This window comes from Typopeltis vanoorti, chromosome 17 (genome assembly GCF_054136105.1).
Source record: "Typopeltis vanoorti isolate ZY-2024b chromosome 17, IOZ_Tvanoo_1.0, whole genome shotgun sequence".
Lineage (NCBI taxonomy): Eukaryota > Metazoa > Arthropoda > Arachnida > Uropygi > Thelyphonidae > Typopeltis > Typopeltis vanoorti.
In genome coordinates this window covers 86,502,515-86,519,079 of record NC_143565.1, presented here as the reverse complement: position 1 = coordinate 86,519,079, position 16,565 = coordinate 86,502,515, and the positions used below count along the sequence as shown (strand labels likewise).

Genomic DNA, 16,565 nt, shown 5'->3' with positions numbered 1-16,565 from the left:
CCAACTGCCATAAAAATGGTAGAAATAATCCATGGAAAAGAATATTCAGATAAACTAAAATGTATTCCCTTATTAGCAAATATTATTGGTAGACGTATAGAAATCATTGCAGATAATTTAAAGAAGCAACATATTGCAGTATCAGAAGCTGTCAAACCAGAATTTCAAGAAATTATGAAAGAAATGCAAGGCCATTGTTCACATTAAATATTGTAATAAATATGTTTGTAAGCTGTTAATAATAAAAATAATGTGTAAAGATTTTTGCTCAATCAATTGCTCAATCCAAACGATCAAAAAGTTTGGAGACCACTGCTCTGGAGTATCCTTCCTCATGAAGTATTCCCAATCAACTACAACCTCTAATTTTTTTTTTGGGGGGGGGGGGGAAAGAAACATTCCTCATCTGCACCTCATAATCAGCATTAATGTCACTCAACCTCTTGTGTAGGATCAATATAAAAAAAAAAAAGAATTATAGTATTTAATTGCAGAAAACAGCTGTGCTTGTTGTGAAGACAGAATGGTGTGTGGTAGTTAAAATGAGAAGGGATAAAAATACATTTAGCTTTTGTAGCCAGATAATCCTGGAAAGGTGGTGGTAAACTTGTATAATGGTGTATTGGTACCATAGGTGGAAGGACTAGATAATCCAAAAATCCTGAATATGGAATTTTTTAGTCATTCTAGGTCTCCAATAGTTGTGTTAGTGTAGTCTTTGGCAATGAGAGTACCTACTACTTAATAATTTAATAACAACCCTTTGAATTAGAGTGCTTAAAAACTGCTTAAGTTGTTAAATGAAAAAAGAGAATCCCCTAATTTTATTAATTACCAGTTTTGTTATTTCAGAGCACTTATTGCTGGTGGAGGTGCCCCAGAAATTGAACTGTCATTACGTTTATCTGAGTATTCACGCACGCTAACAGGTATGGAAGCTTATTGTTACCGAGCATATGCTGAAGCATTGGAAATCATTCCTTTAACTTTAGCAGAAAATGCTGGATTGCATCCTATCTCTACAGTGACTGAACTTCGAAATCGCCATGCTAAAGGAGAGAGAACCGCTGGCATTAATGTCCGAAAGGTAAGTATATTTATTTTGATTTCCATGAATGTTTCAACCCCAAATTTAAAAAATTTTTTTTGAATTACAAATGTGTATTTGTTATTTTAATAAAATTACCATTATTTATTACCAGCATACCATAATAATAATCACATACAGAATTTTAAGAATACAGTAATATACCTCTGTTACTGCATGTTTCATTAAGTTCTGTAATAAACTTTGTGAACTGGGGATTGTTGGGAGGGTGCAGAAATTTTGAATTTGCATGAAAGTGATGTAATGTATTCTAAAGAAGAAATTTTTGAATGCTACCCCTTACTATGTAAATGCAACTGAATAAGAAACATATGCTATAGTAAAAAGCTTCATGAGTCTTTTTGACTTAATCAATGACACACATCACTAGTGTCTCTCTTCCTTGGCCTGATGTTGAACAACTTCCTCAGTTGCTAATAATCTGAGGCTTATGCATTCACATCACCATGTGAGAAAAATGCCTTCTGTGAATATATGAGATACTGCACCATGCACCACATCATTTCAGTCAATTGACAGGGTTAATATATGGTATCAGTGTTCAAAGGACTATATTTATGGCATTACTTAGTGTATAATTCACTTTCCAAAACTTATCTCCAAAAACCAAAAGCAAATTAGATTTAAGTCTGTGAAAAACCAAATTTGTCTTTACATTAGCAGCAGTTGCATCAGATGTTAAAGTTCTGATTGCCTTATCAGAAAAGAAGAAAGCAACTGTTTTTTCTTGGGTTGGAAAATACAATACCTTCCGTTTAATCATGAGTCATTTTATTGGAACAAGTCTGGAAAAACAAAATGAGAATATAACAATTTGCTTTGCTGATTTGGGACACAGTGCTATTTAATTGGGCCAGCTAGTAACCTCTACCACATGGAATGTTAGAAAAATTACATAATCTTGATTCAGAAATGTGCTAATGGCATCTGCAATACTGATGAAACAGAACTATTTTATTGTGCCACATCAGATGGTCCTCTGTGTTATAAACACACTACACTGGATCACTGAAAGCAATAGATTATACACCAGTGTCATGCTGTTCAAATACGTCAGGAACTAGTAAATGAAAAGTGTTAGTTATTGGAAAAGGGATCTGGTCTTAATACTTTAAAGGGATTAAGATGGAGAGTTTACCACTCTGTGTGAACAAAAATGTGTGGGGGATAATATCTAAGAATTTTGAAGAAATTCTTAGATATTAATTTTTTAAATTATAAAATATTATAAAATTATAAAAAATAAAAATTAATTTTTTAAATTAATTTTTAAAATATTTTAAGAATTAGCTTATGAGTTGGGACATGGAATTATAATAGGAAATCATCAAGAAAAAAATTACTGCTTGTTGACAATAACTTAGAAGGTCAACATGAAAGTTAATATTTTACAGGCCTTAAATAGTTGGCAAGGAATAAGCAACAAGACCATTCAGAATTATTTTGCTTATTGTGGTTTTAAACATTCAGTTTTGGATATGCCAGATATGGTCAATAGTGAAAATGACATCCCATTAGATATGAACTACATCAAAAACTATGAAGCATTTGCATAATGTTCTTGGACATTAGAAGAAAAAAGAATCTGATAAGGGTAACACTCCAGGTCTTGAACAAATGACCACCTAAGGCACTAGAAAATTTATTGCTGGATTATAGCTCCATGCAGAAAGGCAATATTATATTCTGCACTAAATTTATGCATTGATTTTGTTTAATTGCAATCAATCAAAAACAAACAAAAAAAAAAAAAAAAAAAACAGGCTGCACTCGTGATATCAATCCTAAAACATCATTACCAAGAATTCCATATCTATATAAATGAAATTATTTTAAGACAAATATTTTGTTTTCATTAAAGCCAATTGCTTAAGTATATGTATAAGTCAGTAATTTTGCTACACAACAAATGAAAAACTTGTGTTTTGTCTTATGTACATGAGCCTTTTAAACTCTTAACATGTAACTTTGTTTAATTGGATGCTTTAAATTATGCTATTCCCAATGTGATCCAATTAACCAGAATCCACTGTATATTATACTTAACAAGAAATTATATTGTTCTCAACCATGTTTTTTCTCCTATCATAAGCAAACATGGAATATTTGTGGGCAAAGACAAGACCATATCGTGTTTGCTGAGTATAATATATTTTCTAACTCAGAAAAAGATCAAGATCTGGATGGAGGAAAGTGGTTAGCATTGCTTTAGAAGACCACAATACAAGGTCTTGCAGTATTGGAGACTTAATAAATATCTGATTTATTTGGAGGGGGGGGGTGTTAATAAGAACTCAGTAATAATGAAAATTTCATTGTGTTAGACTGTGATTTGCCTGTACGTCCTTTGAGGCTGTACAGGATACTTATCAGGAAATGTTAATGATGATGACGAGGCACATTCCAGAGTTCTGTTATATGATTTAATATGTTTAAAATTAATAAATTTATAAGAATTTTTATTGTCGCATAGACTCGTTCTCCTTTAGCTGTTTGCACTAGAACGTGACGCTGCAATCTGTTTTGTTATGCACTGGCCGTTTCTGTCATTGTTATACCATTATCTGCTTTATTTGTTACCTCATTCAATGTAAAGCATACATTTTGCACAAATGGGGGGGGAGGCTAGAACAACTTACTGTTTGTGTAAGAAGAGCTAACTTCCTTCTTCACATAAGATTTCACTCAGTTTCTATAACATAATTTTTATAATAATTGTTACGTCCAAGTTTATAAGTTTAAAATTATGGATGTACCAGAGTTCAGGCCCATAGACAATTTATTATATAAATTACATTAAATGTTTGAATTGTGCCATTTTCTTCTAAACACTTCCTTACTCATTTATGACCTTTGAACATTCCAAGTACAGTAATATTTTCTGATGTTTGAAAATTGTAATCTGATGATCTAAAGCAGTGATCTCCATACTTTTCACCGTGAGGGCCACGTTGGGTACTTCAGCACTGTTCAGCAGGCCGTAGTAATAAAAAAAACTCTAGAACTAGATATATGAGTTTTATTGAAAGCAGATAAAAACCGATTACAGAGTATGTGAGATTAAATTATTGTATATTAATGACAATGAACACTATCAGCAAATTCTCAATTTGCTGATAATTTACATGTAACTTTTTTTTAATTTCGTATAACTTTGAGTTTTTTGTCAATGAATACAGATTGGGAAATTTTATTTTTATTTCGTTTTTTGCTCGTTAGTTCATTTTAACCATGTTTTTACCGACTTTTTTTTTTAAGTGTTCTTATTTTGTGCGACATAAATTTTTTTTGTTGATAAAAAAGTTTATTCGGATGTAATTTTTTTATGTCGTTTTGAATTCTTTTAAATTTTTATTCTTCGTTAATCCATTTTAACTGACCTTTTACAGTACAGAAAGATCGTAACTTGGATTATAGTTACTTTTTGTTATTTGGGAATATATTTTGAATACAATTTTAATTAATGCATTTGAAATCTATCAACAGTTTTTTTTTTTTTTTTTGCGATTCTTATTGAAAAATTAGTCCAATTGGTCGGCCAGATAAAATCATATCACGGGCCGCATCTGACCCGTGGGCAGATGTATCTATGTAGTTTGGAGACCCCTGATCTAAAGGAACATCTATTGTTCTAGTTTGATTAACATAAGTCACTGATTTGAGGTGGCCATTTCTCTGGAAATGTTTCTTGAAAAAAATTCTGGATTAATTGAAAAATGTGGACCCCCATCTTGCTGAAGCAAAATATCTGCTCCGTGTGTTAAGGCTTAAGTGCTGGGAGGACATCATGTTGTTGGTTTAATGGAATATTTACAGTACTAGGAAAGGACTGAAAACTAATTAATGCTTCAGGGATTACAAATAACTCTTGTAACACACACACACAACACAATACTAAATAAAACATGGGTGACTCTAAAGTCATATCTGTGTGGTTCACCCTCTATGGGCATTTGTAAGTGGCCTCTGACAATTATTTTTTCCCAAATGTTGAGAAGTTTTATACATCTTATTTACTTAAATTCAATTGGTTTCTGAGTGCCGATGCAGATTCTCAAAACAGTCTTTCCTTTTTAAGTTTACTATGGTGGAGCATGGTATCTTTCTTCCAGGAGATCCTGTGGGTTATATCCAATACATGGTCTGCAAGGCCAGATTGACCATAGTTGTGATTGCAGATGTTAGATTTGTTCTTCTAAACAGATGGTCACTGATCTGCCTCTCTGTCCAAAGTAAGCCAACTTGCAGAAACAGGGTACTTTATATACTCCAGGCACTGAGCGAGGAGGCAGGTGATCTTTGGTGGAACAGATAAGTGTAGCAATATTCCAGTGGGGCTTAAAAGCTATGTAGATGTACTTTTTTTTAAAAGACCTGCATATTTTTTCTAATGTGCCATAGATGTAGGGGATGGTGATGGCATTTCTGAAATCCTTCTGAAGGGATGGTCAATGAATGGAGGAGGAACTGATTATTTTTTAATTCTGTAATAAGGGAGGTGTTGTGTGTATGTGGTTGAGTTTGGTTGAAAGAGAGGTTCCACTGGAACAAAGATTATAGGCTGTATTAGTTAGAGTTTTAATAATGCCATGTTGTTGAGAGGGGTGGTGGTGATGGGTAAATTTGTGAATGTATCTGTCTGTGTGAGTGGGTTTTCTATATACAGTAAAAGAAAGGTTACCGTTAGGAAGGGGTGTTACTAAGGTGTCCAGGAAGAGTAAACTATTGTTAGTTTCCTTTTTCATCTTAAACTGGATTCTTAGTTGTAGACTATTGAGGTGACTGAGGAAGGAATTTAATGTGTCTGGGCCATGAGGCCAAATAGAGAACACATCGTCTACATATCTTAGCCAGATAGAAAGTTTGAGAAGAGCTTGTGGCTTGTTTTTCAAAAGTTTCCCATGTAAAAATTGGTTGGGGGGGGGGGGGGGGGACCATAGTGGTTCCCTATATCTGTTTGTAAATTTTGTTCTTCCAAGAAAAATAACAGAATTGATGGCAAAGGAAAAGAGATATCTTTTGGACATCTAGTGGGATGTAGGTAGCACGATCTCAGAGAAATAATATATAATAACTTGCGATCTCCCCCATGTCACCGACGGGAATCGAACCCAGGACACTCCTTCCCTAGGCATATGGTTGTGAAGCGCACAGCCACTAGGCTAACCTTATGAGAGAGAGAGGGGGGGGGGGAGAGCGTGCTACATACATCCCACTAGGTTCACGATCCTACAAAAATGCAAGTTAAAGTATCTTCCTGGCTGCTAGACATTACAAAAATCTCAAATCCTTTGGTTCCAGACCCCCCCCCCCCATATATTGTTTACCTACAGTCCACAAACCTAATTTCCTTCTATGACCTATAGTAGATAGATGCATATCACAGATGCTCCATGCTTACCCCCCCCCTAGACTTATCACATCCCATTTTAAAACTCTACCTAGACCAATAAAGGTCGAAAGTGGTCTGAGTAGTGACCTTTCCAATTATGCATAGCATTTTTGTGCTTTGCATTATGGGATACATACTAAGGCAAGCAATGTGAAGTCATTAGCCTCTATATACAAACAGCTTGGACATGAATATATTTCATATACAAAACATTGTTTTGTTTCCCTGAGTAAAGGATTAAAACCAAGTATATAATTTCTTGGTATCTTCAATGTATACATAAGTGTCTCTTCATTGGAATCTTTCTCAAGTTTTCAATTGCTGGCATTACTCATTGGCTTCTGTCTTTTATCTTTCTTGTTGTATAGTAAACCCAAAGTGTTACTACTACTAAAATGTACTGCCAGGCTATCCTTGCAATTTACTTCTACCATCCACACTATTAATCTGTAATTCTTGGAGTTCTGGAAGTGTTACAACAAAGGTGAACAGTCGTATATATTAATTGTTACTTTGGCAGATGATGTGACCCAGTTTAGTGAATAATTTTAGTAAACTAGATTTCAAGGATTTGTGCAACCAATATTGACTAGCCAATAAAAAGTTCTTTCCTACATGTAGTGACATATAGGAAAGAACTGCAGTTATTAATGAGAAGCGAGTTACACAAGAGTGAAGTGGTTGTGATGAAGAAAGCAAAGTATCTCATAAAGTAAAAGTTCTTATACTTCATTCTTGGTAGAAAGCTGAATCAGCATAAAAAATATAACCAACTGCTAAGATCTTTTCATATAAATTTCACTATACATGCATTCAAATACGTTTTTTTTTTTATAGAAAAGTGTGAATAGGGGATTTTGCACGTTTCTGAAAATTAAAAAAAAAGTTTAATTTATTATTTCAGGGTGCTGTGACCAATATACTAGAAGAAAATGTTGTTCAGCCTCTTCTTGTATCAACAAGTGCTGTACTTTTAGCTTCTGAGACTGTTCAGAGTATTCTAAAGATCGATGATATTGTAAGTTTTTTTTTATATATGTTTGTTATAATTTTTTATGTGTGTTCCTTGTTATTTTACATTATTCATTATGATTACTAGATTTGTATTCAGGGGATGCTTAAGGGTCAAAGCTGTATAACTGAGAGGAGACCCCCACATACCTTTAAAGGAATGTGAAGAACCGACCAGTCCTAATATCTTCTGACATAATGCCCAATCCTCACCTTCTCGTGGTGCACCCTGTTATGTATCTACCTGGATACTGAACGAATGAGGATGGGTTGGCAATTTGGAATTTAGCCAAGCAAATTGTATTCTTATTTTCTTGAACTACAACATGACTGAATTTCATGCTGGCTGATGTGTCAAATATAAACAAGGTCCCTGTTGTTTTCACCAAGGAACCAGGACAAACAGCAAAAAGTCAGCTACTGGAACAATTCCTAAAACCCATCCCAACTCAACATCACCAGAGTTCAAGATTGGTACTATCAGCATAAGAAGCTGGAACTAGCAGAAGAATTGGGTAAGTACCAGATGGGCATAATATGGGTGACTGGAAAAAAAAAAAAAAAAAAAAAAAAAAAACAGACTGGTGAGATCTTTCTCAGCAATAAATACAAACTGTTATATTCAGGTAATAACAAATAGCAGAGAAGGAAATGATTGTCAGATATACAAAAATATTTTGGAATAATATTGGCAAATACCTGTTGGATTTCTGCTCAGGACATTGGACTGTTATTACTAACACAATGTTCCAACATAAAAATGTGCACAAATTCACATGGAGAGAAGAGGCAAGGAATAAGAAAAGTCTCATTGACTATGTTATTGTGATAGTGATTTTTCCTCCCTGGTGCAGGACACCAGATTGTACGGAGGATTTGAAATTGGAAGTGATCACTATTTAGTCTTAAGCAGGATAAAATTGAATTTCATATTGAAAAGAAGAACATATAAGAAAGTTTTAAAGCGAATAAAAGTTGGGAAAATTTTTGCTCTCAATTTTTAGTCTCTTTAGGGGGGTGCTTAAGGGTCAAAGCTGTATAACTGAGAGGAGACCTCCACATAGCCTTTAAAGGAATGCAGAGAACCGACCAGGGCTTCTGACCTAATGTCCAATCCTCACCTTCTCGTGGTGCACCCTGGTGGGTATCTACTTGGATACTGAACGAACGAAGATGGGCTGGCAATTTGGGATATAGCCGACCAAATTGTATTCTTATTGGTTAAACCAAAATAAAAAATTATGGTACGACATGACAAAATTTCATACTGGCTGGGGCGTCGCCCGGTTAAACAAGGCCCCATGTTGTTTTCGCCAGGGAACCAGGGCGAACAGCGAAAAGACAGCTACTGGAACAAATCTGAAAACAAACCCCAACTCAACATCACCAGAGTTAAAGATCAGTACTATCAAGTACTATCATAAGAAGCCTGAATGGCAAAGAAATGGAGCTAGCTGAGGAATTAGATCAGTACCAGATCGACATAATACAGGTGACTGAAACAAAAAAGACAAAAACTGGTGAGATGTTTCTGAGCAATAAATACAAAATGTTATATTCAGGTCAATGACAATCAAGGAAAAGAAGGAGTAGCCATAGTATTCAACACAAAATACGAAGCTAATCTTCTTGAATGGCAGGCTGTCTCAAGTAGAGTGATGTGGGCAAATATGAGAATGGGGAACTGGACAATGAGACTTATTTGTGCCTATGGTCCCACAGAAGGTTCTACTAAGGTAGAAGTGGAGGAATTTTTTGATGCTTTAGAAAAAGCAACTGACACAACGAAAAAGGAAAAGTTGGTCCTTGTTGGGGATCTAAATAGCAGAGTAGGAAATGATTGTGAGACATACAAAAATATTTGGGAAAATTTGGAGAAAAGAGCAAAGCTAATAATAATGGCAAATATCTGTTGGATTTCTGCTCAGGACATGGACTGGTTATTACTAACACCATGTTCCAACATAAAAATGTGCACAAATTCACATGGAGAGAAGAGGCAAGGAATAAGAAAAGTCTCATTGACTATGTTATTGTTGATAGTGATGTTTTTTCCTTGGTGCAGGACACCAGAGTGTACAGAGGATTTGAAATTGGAAGTGCTTGTGCTCTTAGAGAATACAGAGACAAATGCAAGAATGCTAAACACTGTGTAAAACTAGCTAAACGAAAGTCATTGGAGGACTTTGGCAAGAATATAGAAAATAAATATCAAGAAGGTTGCAAAATATTCTGGCGGTTGTTGAAGAAGCTTAGGAATGGAGGAAAGAGTGATATAAAAGAAGTTAGAGATGATAAAGGTGACATGAAAATGGGAGAAAAAGATATCCTTGAAGTATGGAGTAATTAATTTGAAAACTGCTAAATGAAACTAGCAGTGATGACAGCACAGTGATAAAAAGACACTGACCAGGCATGCAGTCAGGAATACATATCCATACTTGAAGTAGAAAAAGTCATCAAAGGCTTGAAATGTGGAAAGGCAGCAGGAGTAATGATATTCGACCAGAAATGCTGAAGTATGGTGGTATAAAAGTCTTTCAGTGGCTGCACTGCATAGTTCAGAAAGCCTGGACAGAGGGACAAATTCCCGATGATTGCAGTAGAGCTCTAATAGTACCCATATATAAAAATGGAAATAAAACTGAATGTGAGAATTAAAGAGGTATTTCCCTACTGAGTGTTCCTGGCAAGATCTATGCAAGTATACATGAGAAACGGTTGAGAAGAATTGTGGAAGAAAAGCTTGGTGAAGAACAAGCTGGATTCAGGCCAAATAGAGGCTGTCAGGATCAGATCTTCACTTTACGACAAATAGTCGAGAAAGCATGGGATTATAACAAAGATCTGTATTTAAGTTTTGTCGATTTGGAAAAGGCATATGATAAGGTGCCAAGAGAGAAGCTATTCAATACGCTGCAGTTATATGGTGTCAATGGGGCATTATATCAAGCAATACTTAGTCTGTATTTCAGTTGTAAGTCAGCAGTTAGAATTTAAGGAAGTAAAGGAAGATGGTTTAATGTTAAATCTGGTGTGAGACAAGGATGTACATTATCCCATCTGTTATTCATTATCTATATGGATCACATTATGAAGGAAAGTAGTATTTAACAAGATATCAAAATTAGAGATGTTAATGTCAGCTCTGCTTTATGCGGATGATGTTATACTTCTAAATAAATCCGCTACAAGTCTGCAAGATTCCCTGACTAAATTGAATAGCTATTGTAATAGATATGGTATGAAGGTCAGCTATAAAAAGACAAAGACAATGAAAATAGGCAGAATGATTGAAAATGTCAACTGTTTTGTGATTGGAGAACCTGTGGAACAAGTAAATTTCAGCTACTTAGGCACGGTTTTTACTGAAGATGGTAAATTAAATATAGAAATAGACAACAGAATCAACAAAGCAGGTATGGTAGGGAGTCAACTGAATAAATTTATATAGAATAAGAGAGAAATTCATCAAAACACTAAATTAGCTGTATACAAGACAGTGTTCAAACCAATTTTAACTGGATCAGAAGTAAAACACTTGACCAAAGACTAGAGACCACAGATATGAGAGTCCTGAAAAAGATTAGAGGCATGAACAGGTAGCATCAATGGCAATATTATTGAAAATGAGGATATTAGGAAAGAACTTGACATTGTCAGCATCTAAGGAATGGTTTAGCAGAGCTAATCTCAGGTGGTATGGTCACTTAAATAGAAAAGTTAGCAAAAGAAGTGTCTTCTGCCAGTTTAGCAGGAAAAGACCCAGAGGAAGATCAAGATATAGGTGGATTTATATAGTTAAAAGTGCCATAGAAATATGAGATCTGATAATGTTGGAGTCTTGACAGGTAACAGATTGATTTGGAGGAAAATTGTAGATAGGAAGTGAGTAATGATTCTACTACATGTAAATTTTTCATGTAGTAGTATCATTTCATGTACACCGCCTTGAAGACATGGCAGGAATTTGATGATGATGTAATAAGTAAGTAGATTACTAAAACATGACCTACCTTAAGCAAATCCGTTCACTCCATCAAAGATAATACCATATGTCAACTCAATTCTGGATCCTGATTCTTGCCAACCTTTCCAACACTGACACACAGATGTTGTATTAGTGGTTAACACTTGTAAATTAACCACACCATAACAGAAGCCTTGTTTTACAGCATATAAATTTTTGAATGTGACGTAGTAATATGTCACACTTAAAATATTTAATGTCTCAGTTGTTCTTAGATATCTTTGAATTAGTTACATTAAGAAGTTTTATGTGCAGCTGATTCAAAGACATCTTTGTGAAAGAGAAATTTTAACAGATGGTTATGTTATAGTATTCTTGATGTAATACAGGTTCAGATATATTGAAACTGTGCCTCCTTTTCAAACTTCTACATGTTTCAAGGCTTCTGGCTATGTAAAAAAATAAATAAAATAAAAGGAGAGAGAGAAAATCCCTAGACCAGCCACTGTGTGAATGTGTACCATTAGTTTGCAAAAAAAAGAAGAAAAAAAATACTTCTTTGAGTATAGACAGTCTTCAAAGGGTACAGCTCACATGAATAAGCATCTATAATTTCTCCATTTATTCACATTGGGTTAAAAAATTTTTTTTATGTGTTCATACATTATTTAAAATGTTTGCATCACAGGTAAGAAATAGCATCCCCATTTTATGATATGTGTTATATTTGTTTTTTGATATTATTGGCAGTGGTGGCTCGTGGCTTGAAATCGTGGGAGTGCTGCAACTTTCGAAATATACATACACACTGTAAGTACAGGGTATGCGTGTTTGGATAAAATATCAAAATTATGGTAAAAATTAAAAAAATTAAACACATGCAAAAAATATTGTTTATTATCGATAAAATTATACAGTTTGGTATAATTCAAAATTACTTAAAAATAAAATATATTCTTGTTTTGTTTTATGAAAAAATATTGTTCATTATCGATAAAATTATAGTTTAATATAATTCAAAATTACTTAAAAATAAAATCCATTATCATAACTCCAATAATGTTCTAAAATAAAAATTATAACAAATATTATGTCTTTAATTGTAATGTTCAAATATTTAAAGAGCCGGAGTAAACATGATAAGCTCTATGAACATTCTACTACTGGTGCAAACTGCATATAAATAACAGTGGAACTGCGCGACAGACACTGCTGCATTATGCTAATAGCTTGCATCTCACTATAACGTGCATATGCTTGCGTGCATCAATATGACACTGGAAACCACAGTGCCGCTAGCGTCCTTTGCCCTCCTAAGTGCTACAAAATGGATTTTTATTATTTTTTATACAAAATAAAAGATTGTATAGGATTGTTGATGATAAAATTATATATTACAAGCAAATATAAATAAATTAATAAACATATTTATATATCTAGAAAAAGTGGGGGTTCTGCGGTGCCTGTGCACGAGCCACCCCTGATTATTGAACATTATTTTGATATTTGAAACCTGACTGATCCTGTATTTTGCTAGTGGAATGTATGCCTGCCATTTTTGGAATGTATTATAATACAGTCAACATGAAAATGTAGGAATAAACAGAAAAGTTTTTAATAGTCAAAGCCTTCAATGTTAATTACCTTTATAGTAACATTAATGGTTAGAATTTTAGCTGGAATTTTTAAGTATTATATAGCAAGTTTGGTTTGTTGAAAATTGATTGTATTATAGTCAAACTCACTACAGCAATACTGCTGTAACAATTACTTAGAAGTTCCTAATCAAAAACCCTCCATAGGTAGAACTTCTCCATTATGATTCCTGTCCCTACTAGCTTGTTTTAGTAAGAGTCAACTGTAAGAGGATAATCACTAATTCCAAGGTAGAATGAAGACAATTCACATGTTAATCACTTCTGCTTTGGTTTTTTTTCTGTTTGTCTCATAGGTCATGAGCGGTTATGATTTTTTTTAAAGAATGGTACCGAAGTAAACATAGTTGATGAGTGACACTTCATCAACTGAATGCGTGGAAAGGAATGTTAACCATAGAAAGAGTCAGAATCTGAAAATTCTCAACAAATGCTAATTTTATAAATTACTTCATTCTTATCAGCAGATATCCTAACTCTCTGACTAGGTTTAGAAACTTAGCATTGCATGTTTCTACCAGCCATTATTATACTATGAAGAATATACAGAAATTACTGTAAGAGTTCTATTGTGTTAAAAATGTAAGTTTTTTTTCCCCCTGAAATTAAAATAAAAAAGTAATAAAATACATTTCTCATCAAATGAAATTCATGGGTGTGGCAGTAGTGCAAACAAGTAAGACATTTCAAGACTAAAAGCCAAATATTATTATGATTCTGTATATCAGGAATATTAACATCAAAAAAAAAAAAAATCAGCTAACGCCTTTTTATTCCCGTTAGCGGGGAGTAGGCGAGGCCATTTAGCCCTATCTAACTTTTGGAGACTGAGTGGGCAGTTCAATCTCTACTGGTACCCAATCAGAGATAGATGGCCCAAGGCTATCACTAATTAAGCGGTACACAGTGAAGAGAGACGGCTCAAATGTGCCGCCATCTCGTGGTCCCTAACACAATATATTTAATGTCTAAAATAATGTGGGTTCTACGGTCGATTTTCTTGAGTTTACGGGACGAAAAACCCGAGTTTCCAGGAGGAAAAACCCGCTTGCCTGTGCCAGAGATTGACTAACTCGGGAACTGGTCGAAAAAAAGGCTTAGAAAAATTTCCTCTAGTCGCCGACTAGACTCGAAACCAAGTCTTCCTTCATGCGGCCAAGCGCCTTGGTGTGCTCTTGGAATATTAACATTGGTAAGAGAAAACTTGTGTGGGGGTAATCATACAGGTAGTCACTCTAAAATTAACTAATAAAAGATTAATTTTGAATTTGAAATTTGATTTAAATTTGAATTATCTTTAAAAAAAAATTGAAACACACCCAAATTATAAATTTTTAAGGAAAATATTTTTACAGAATTTTCATTTCTGTAACTGTTTGAAAATGAATTAAAATTAATTCTTAATTTTGCTTACTTGCAGATTACAACAGTGCGATAGAGAATTTGGACTTAACCATAGTGGTGTTTCCTCTGACGTAATCCGTGGAGGAAGAGTTGTGAAATACAAAACCATCTGCCATGCACTTAGGAACAAGAAAGCACTCTAACAATTATTTATAACAAAATCAAAATATTGCCAAGAATGAAATTTTCTTTGAGCAGTCTTATGGGTATCTTCCATGCCTTATTTAAAAAAAGTGATAGGTGTTACATCTGACTTATTTGAAAAGCTTGATGTTTCATTACTTGTTAATGAGCGGTGGGACTACACTATTGCTACGATAATATTTTCCATACATAACTATCATTCATTCTTCTTGAATAAGTTAAATAATAAAATTTTTGCTGATGTATCTTGTGTACTGTTTATAAATATTTGTTTTTGGAATCTTTAACTGTATATTATTTATACAGTCAACACTCATTTTAGTGAAATTGTAGGAACAGAATGATTTGTTTTATTTTTACATTTTTTATTACCTTACAAATTGAGATTTTGCAATTAGAGTTTGTGTCCTCTTGACCTCCAGAATGAAATACACATGTTATCAATTCAGTTGTTGTTTTTTTCTATCTCCTTCACCCTCACTAAAAAGAAAAAAAAAAAGGCTAAAACAATACATAGAACATATCAGTATGTTCTGTACAGGTCAGTGAGAGTAGGTCTGGTATGGAACTCTGCTCTAGAAATGAAATATTACACTTGCAAGCATTTTTCACCCTTTCTAATAGTATACCTAAAGGATTTGAAGTTGAAAAGCACCATGTTTAGACTTGTAGCCATCAGATTGGAGAGCAGGCACACCATCTGCTAATGGACCAGTTAGTGACTTAATTATTACTAACTATAAATAAACTAGTATTAAAGTTTATGATTTTTTTTACTTCTGTGATTTGTTTGAAATTCTTTAGAAATAGTCATAAAGTATTGTTTTTTTAATAACTGTCACAGATTTCTTTTGTATATCAGATTTAATTATAATAGTCTGTTGCAGCATTGTGGTTTCAGAAACATTGTCTGATTGAGAAAGATTGTGGAAGAGAAACTTGCAAAGAACAAGCTGAGTTCATGCCGAATAGAGGTTGTCACGATCAGATTTTCACTTTAAGACAAATAGTTGAGAAATTGTGGGAATATGACAAGGATCTGTACTTAAGTTTTGTAAATCTAGAAAAGGCATATGACAAGGTGCCCAGAGAGAAACTTTTCCAAATACTACAATTATATGGGGTGAGTGGAACGTTATATGGAGCAATACATAGTCTATATTTAAGTTGCCAGTCGGCAATTAGAATTGAAGGAAATACAGAAAAATGTTTTCATGTAAAATCAGGGGTAAGACAAGGATTCACATTATTATCTCCATTCTTATTCATCTAGATGGATCACATTATGAAATAGTGACATTAGGCTTGATATTAGAATTGAAGATGTCAAACTTAGCTCTTTCCTTTATGCAGGTGACGCCGTATTCCTAAACACATCTAGTGCACGTTGCAGGATACACTAACAGCTGTAAAAAATTGGCATGAAAATCAGCAATAAAAAGGCCAAAACTATGAGAAGGCAGGAGCATAGAAAACTTCAGCTGCATTCTGAATGAAGATCCTATAGAACAAATAAAATATTTCTGCTGTTTAGGCACAGTTTTTCGTGAAGATGGAAACAGACAACAGAATAAGCAAGGGGGGGGGGGGCAGCTGAATGAATTTATATGGAATAAGAGAAATTAGTCAAAACACTTTATTAGTAGTATGCAGATGGTGTTCAAGCCAATTTTAAGTTTTATGGATCTAAGAGTTGGGTTAGAAGTAAAGCACTCGATCAAAGACTAGAAACCACAAATATGAGGGTTCTGAGAAAATCACAGGAGTGAGCCGATGGAATCAATGTCAGAATCATATTAAAAAGGAACTTGACACTATTAGCATTCAAGAATGTGTAAGCAGAACCAATCTAAGGTGGTATGGCCACTTGGGCAAGGAAAT

General features: G+C 34.0%; 1 protein-coding gene across 1 annotated transcript in view; it reads left to right on the top strand.

Moving 5' to 3' along the window:
• The window catches only part of CCT4 (chaperonin containing TCP1 subunit 4), a 137,089-nt gene extending 122,160 nt beyond the window's left edge, over positions 1-14,929 (top strand). Inside the window, exons 12-14 of the mRNA XM_090406863.1 lie at positions 853-1,087; positions 7,405-7,518; positions 14,557-14,929. Coding sequence (XP_090262989.1) covers positions 853-1,087; positions 7,405-7,518; positions 14,557-14,574 — 367 coding nt within the window. The 3' untranslated portion in view covers positions 14,575-14,929. The remainder of the gene's footprint in view (positions 1-852; positions 1,088-7,404; positions 7,519-14,556) is intronic.
• The last annotated feature ends 1,636 nt before the right edge of the window (positions 14,930-16,565 follow it).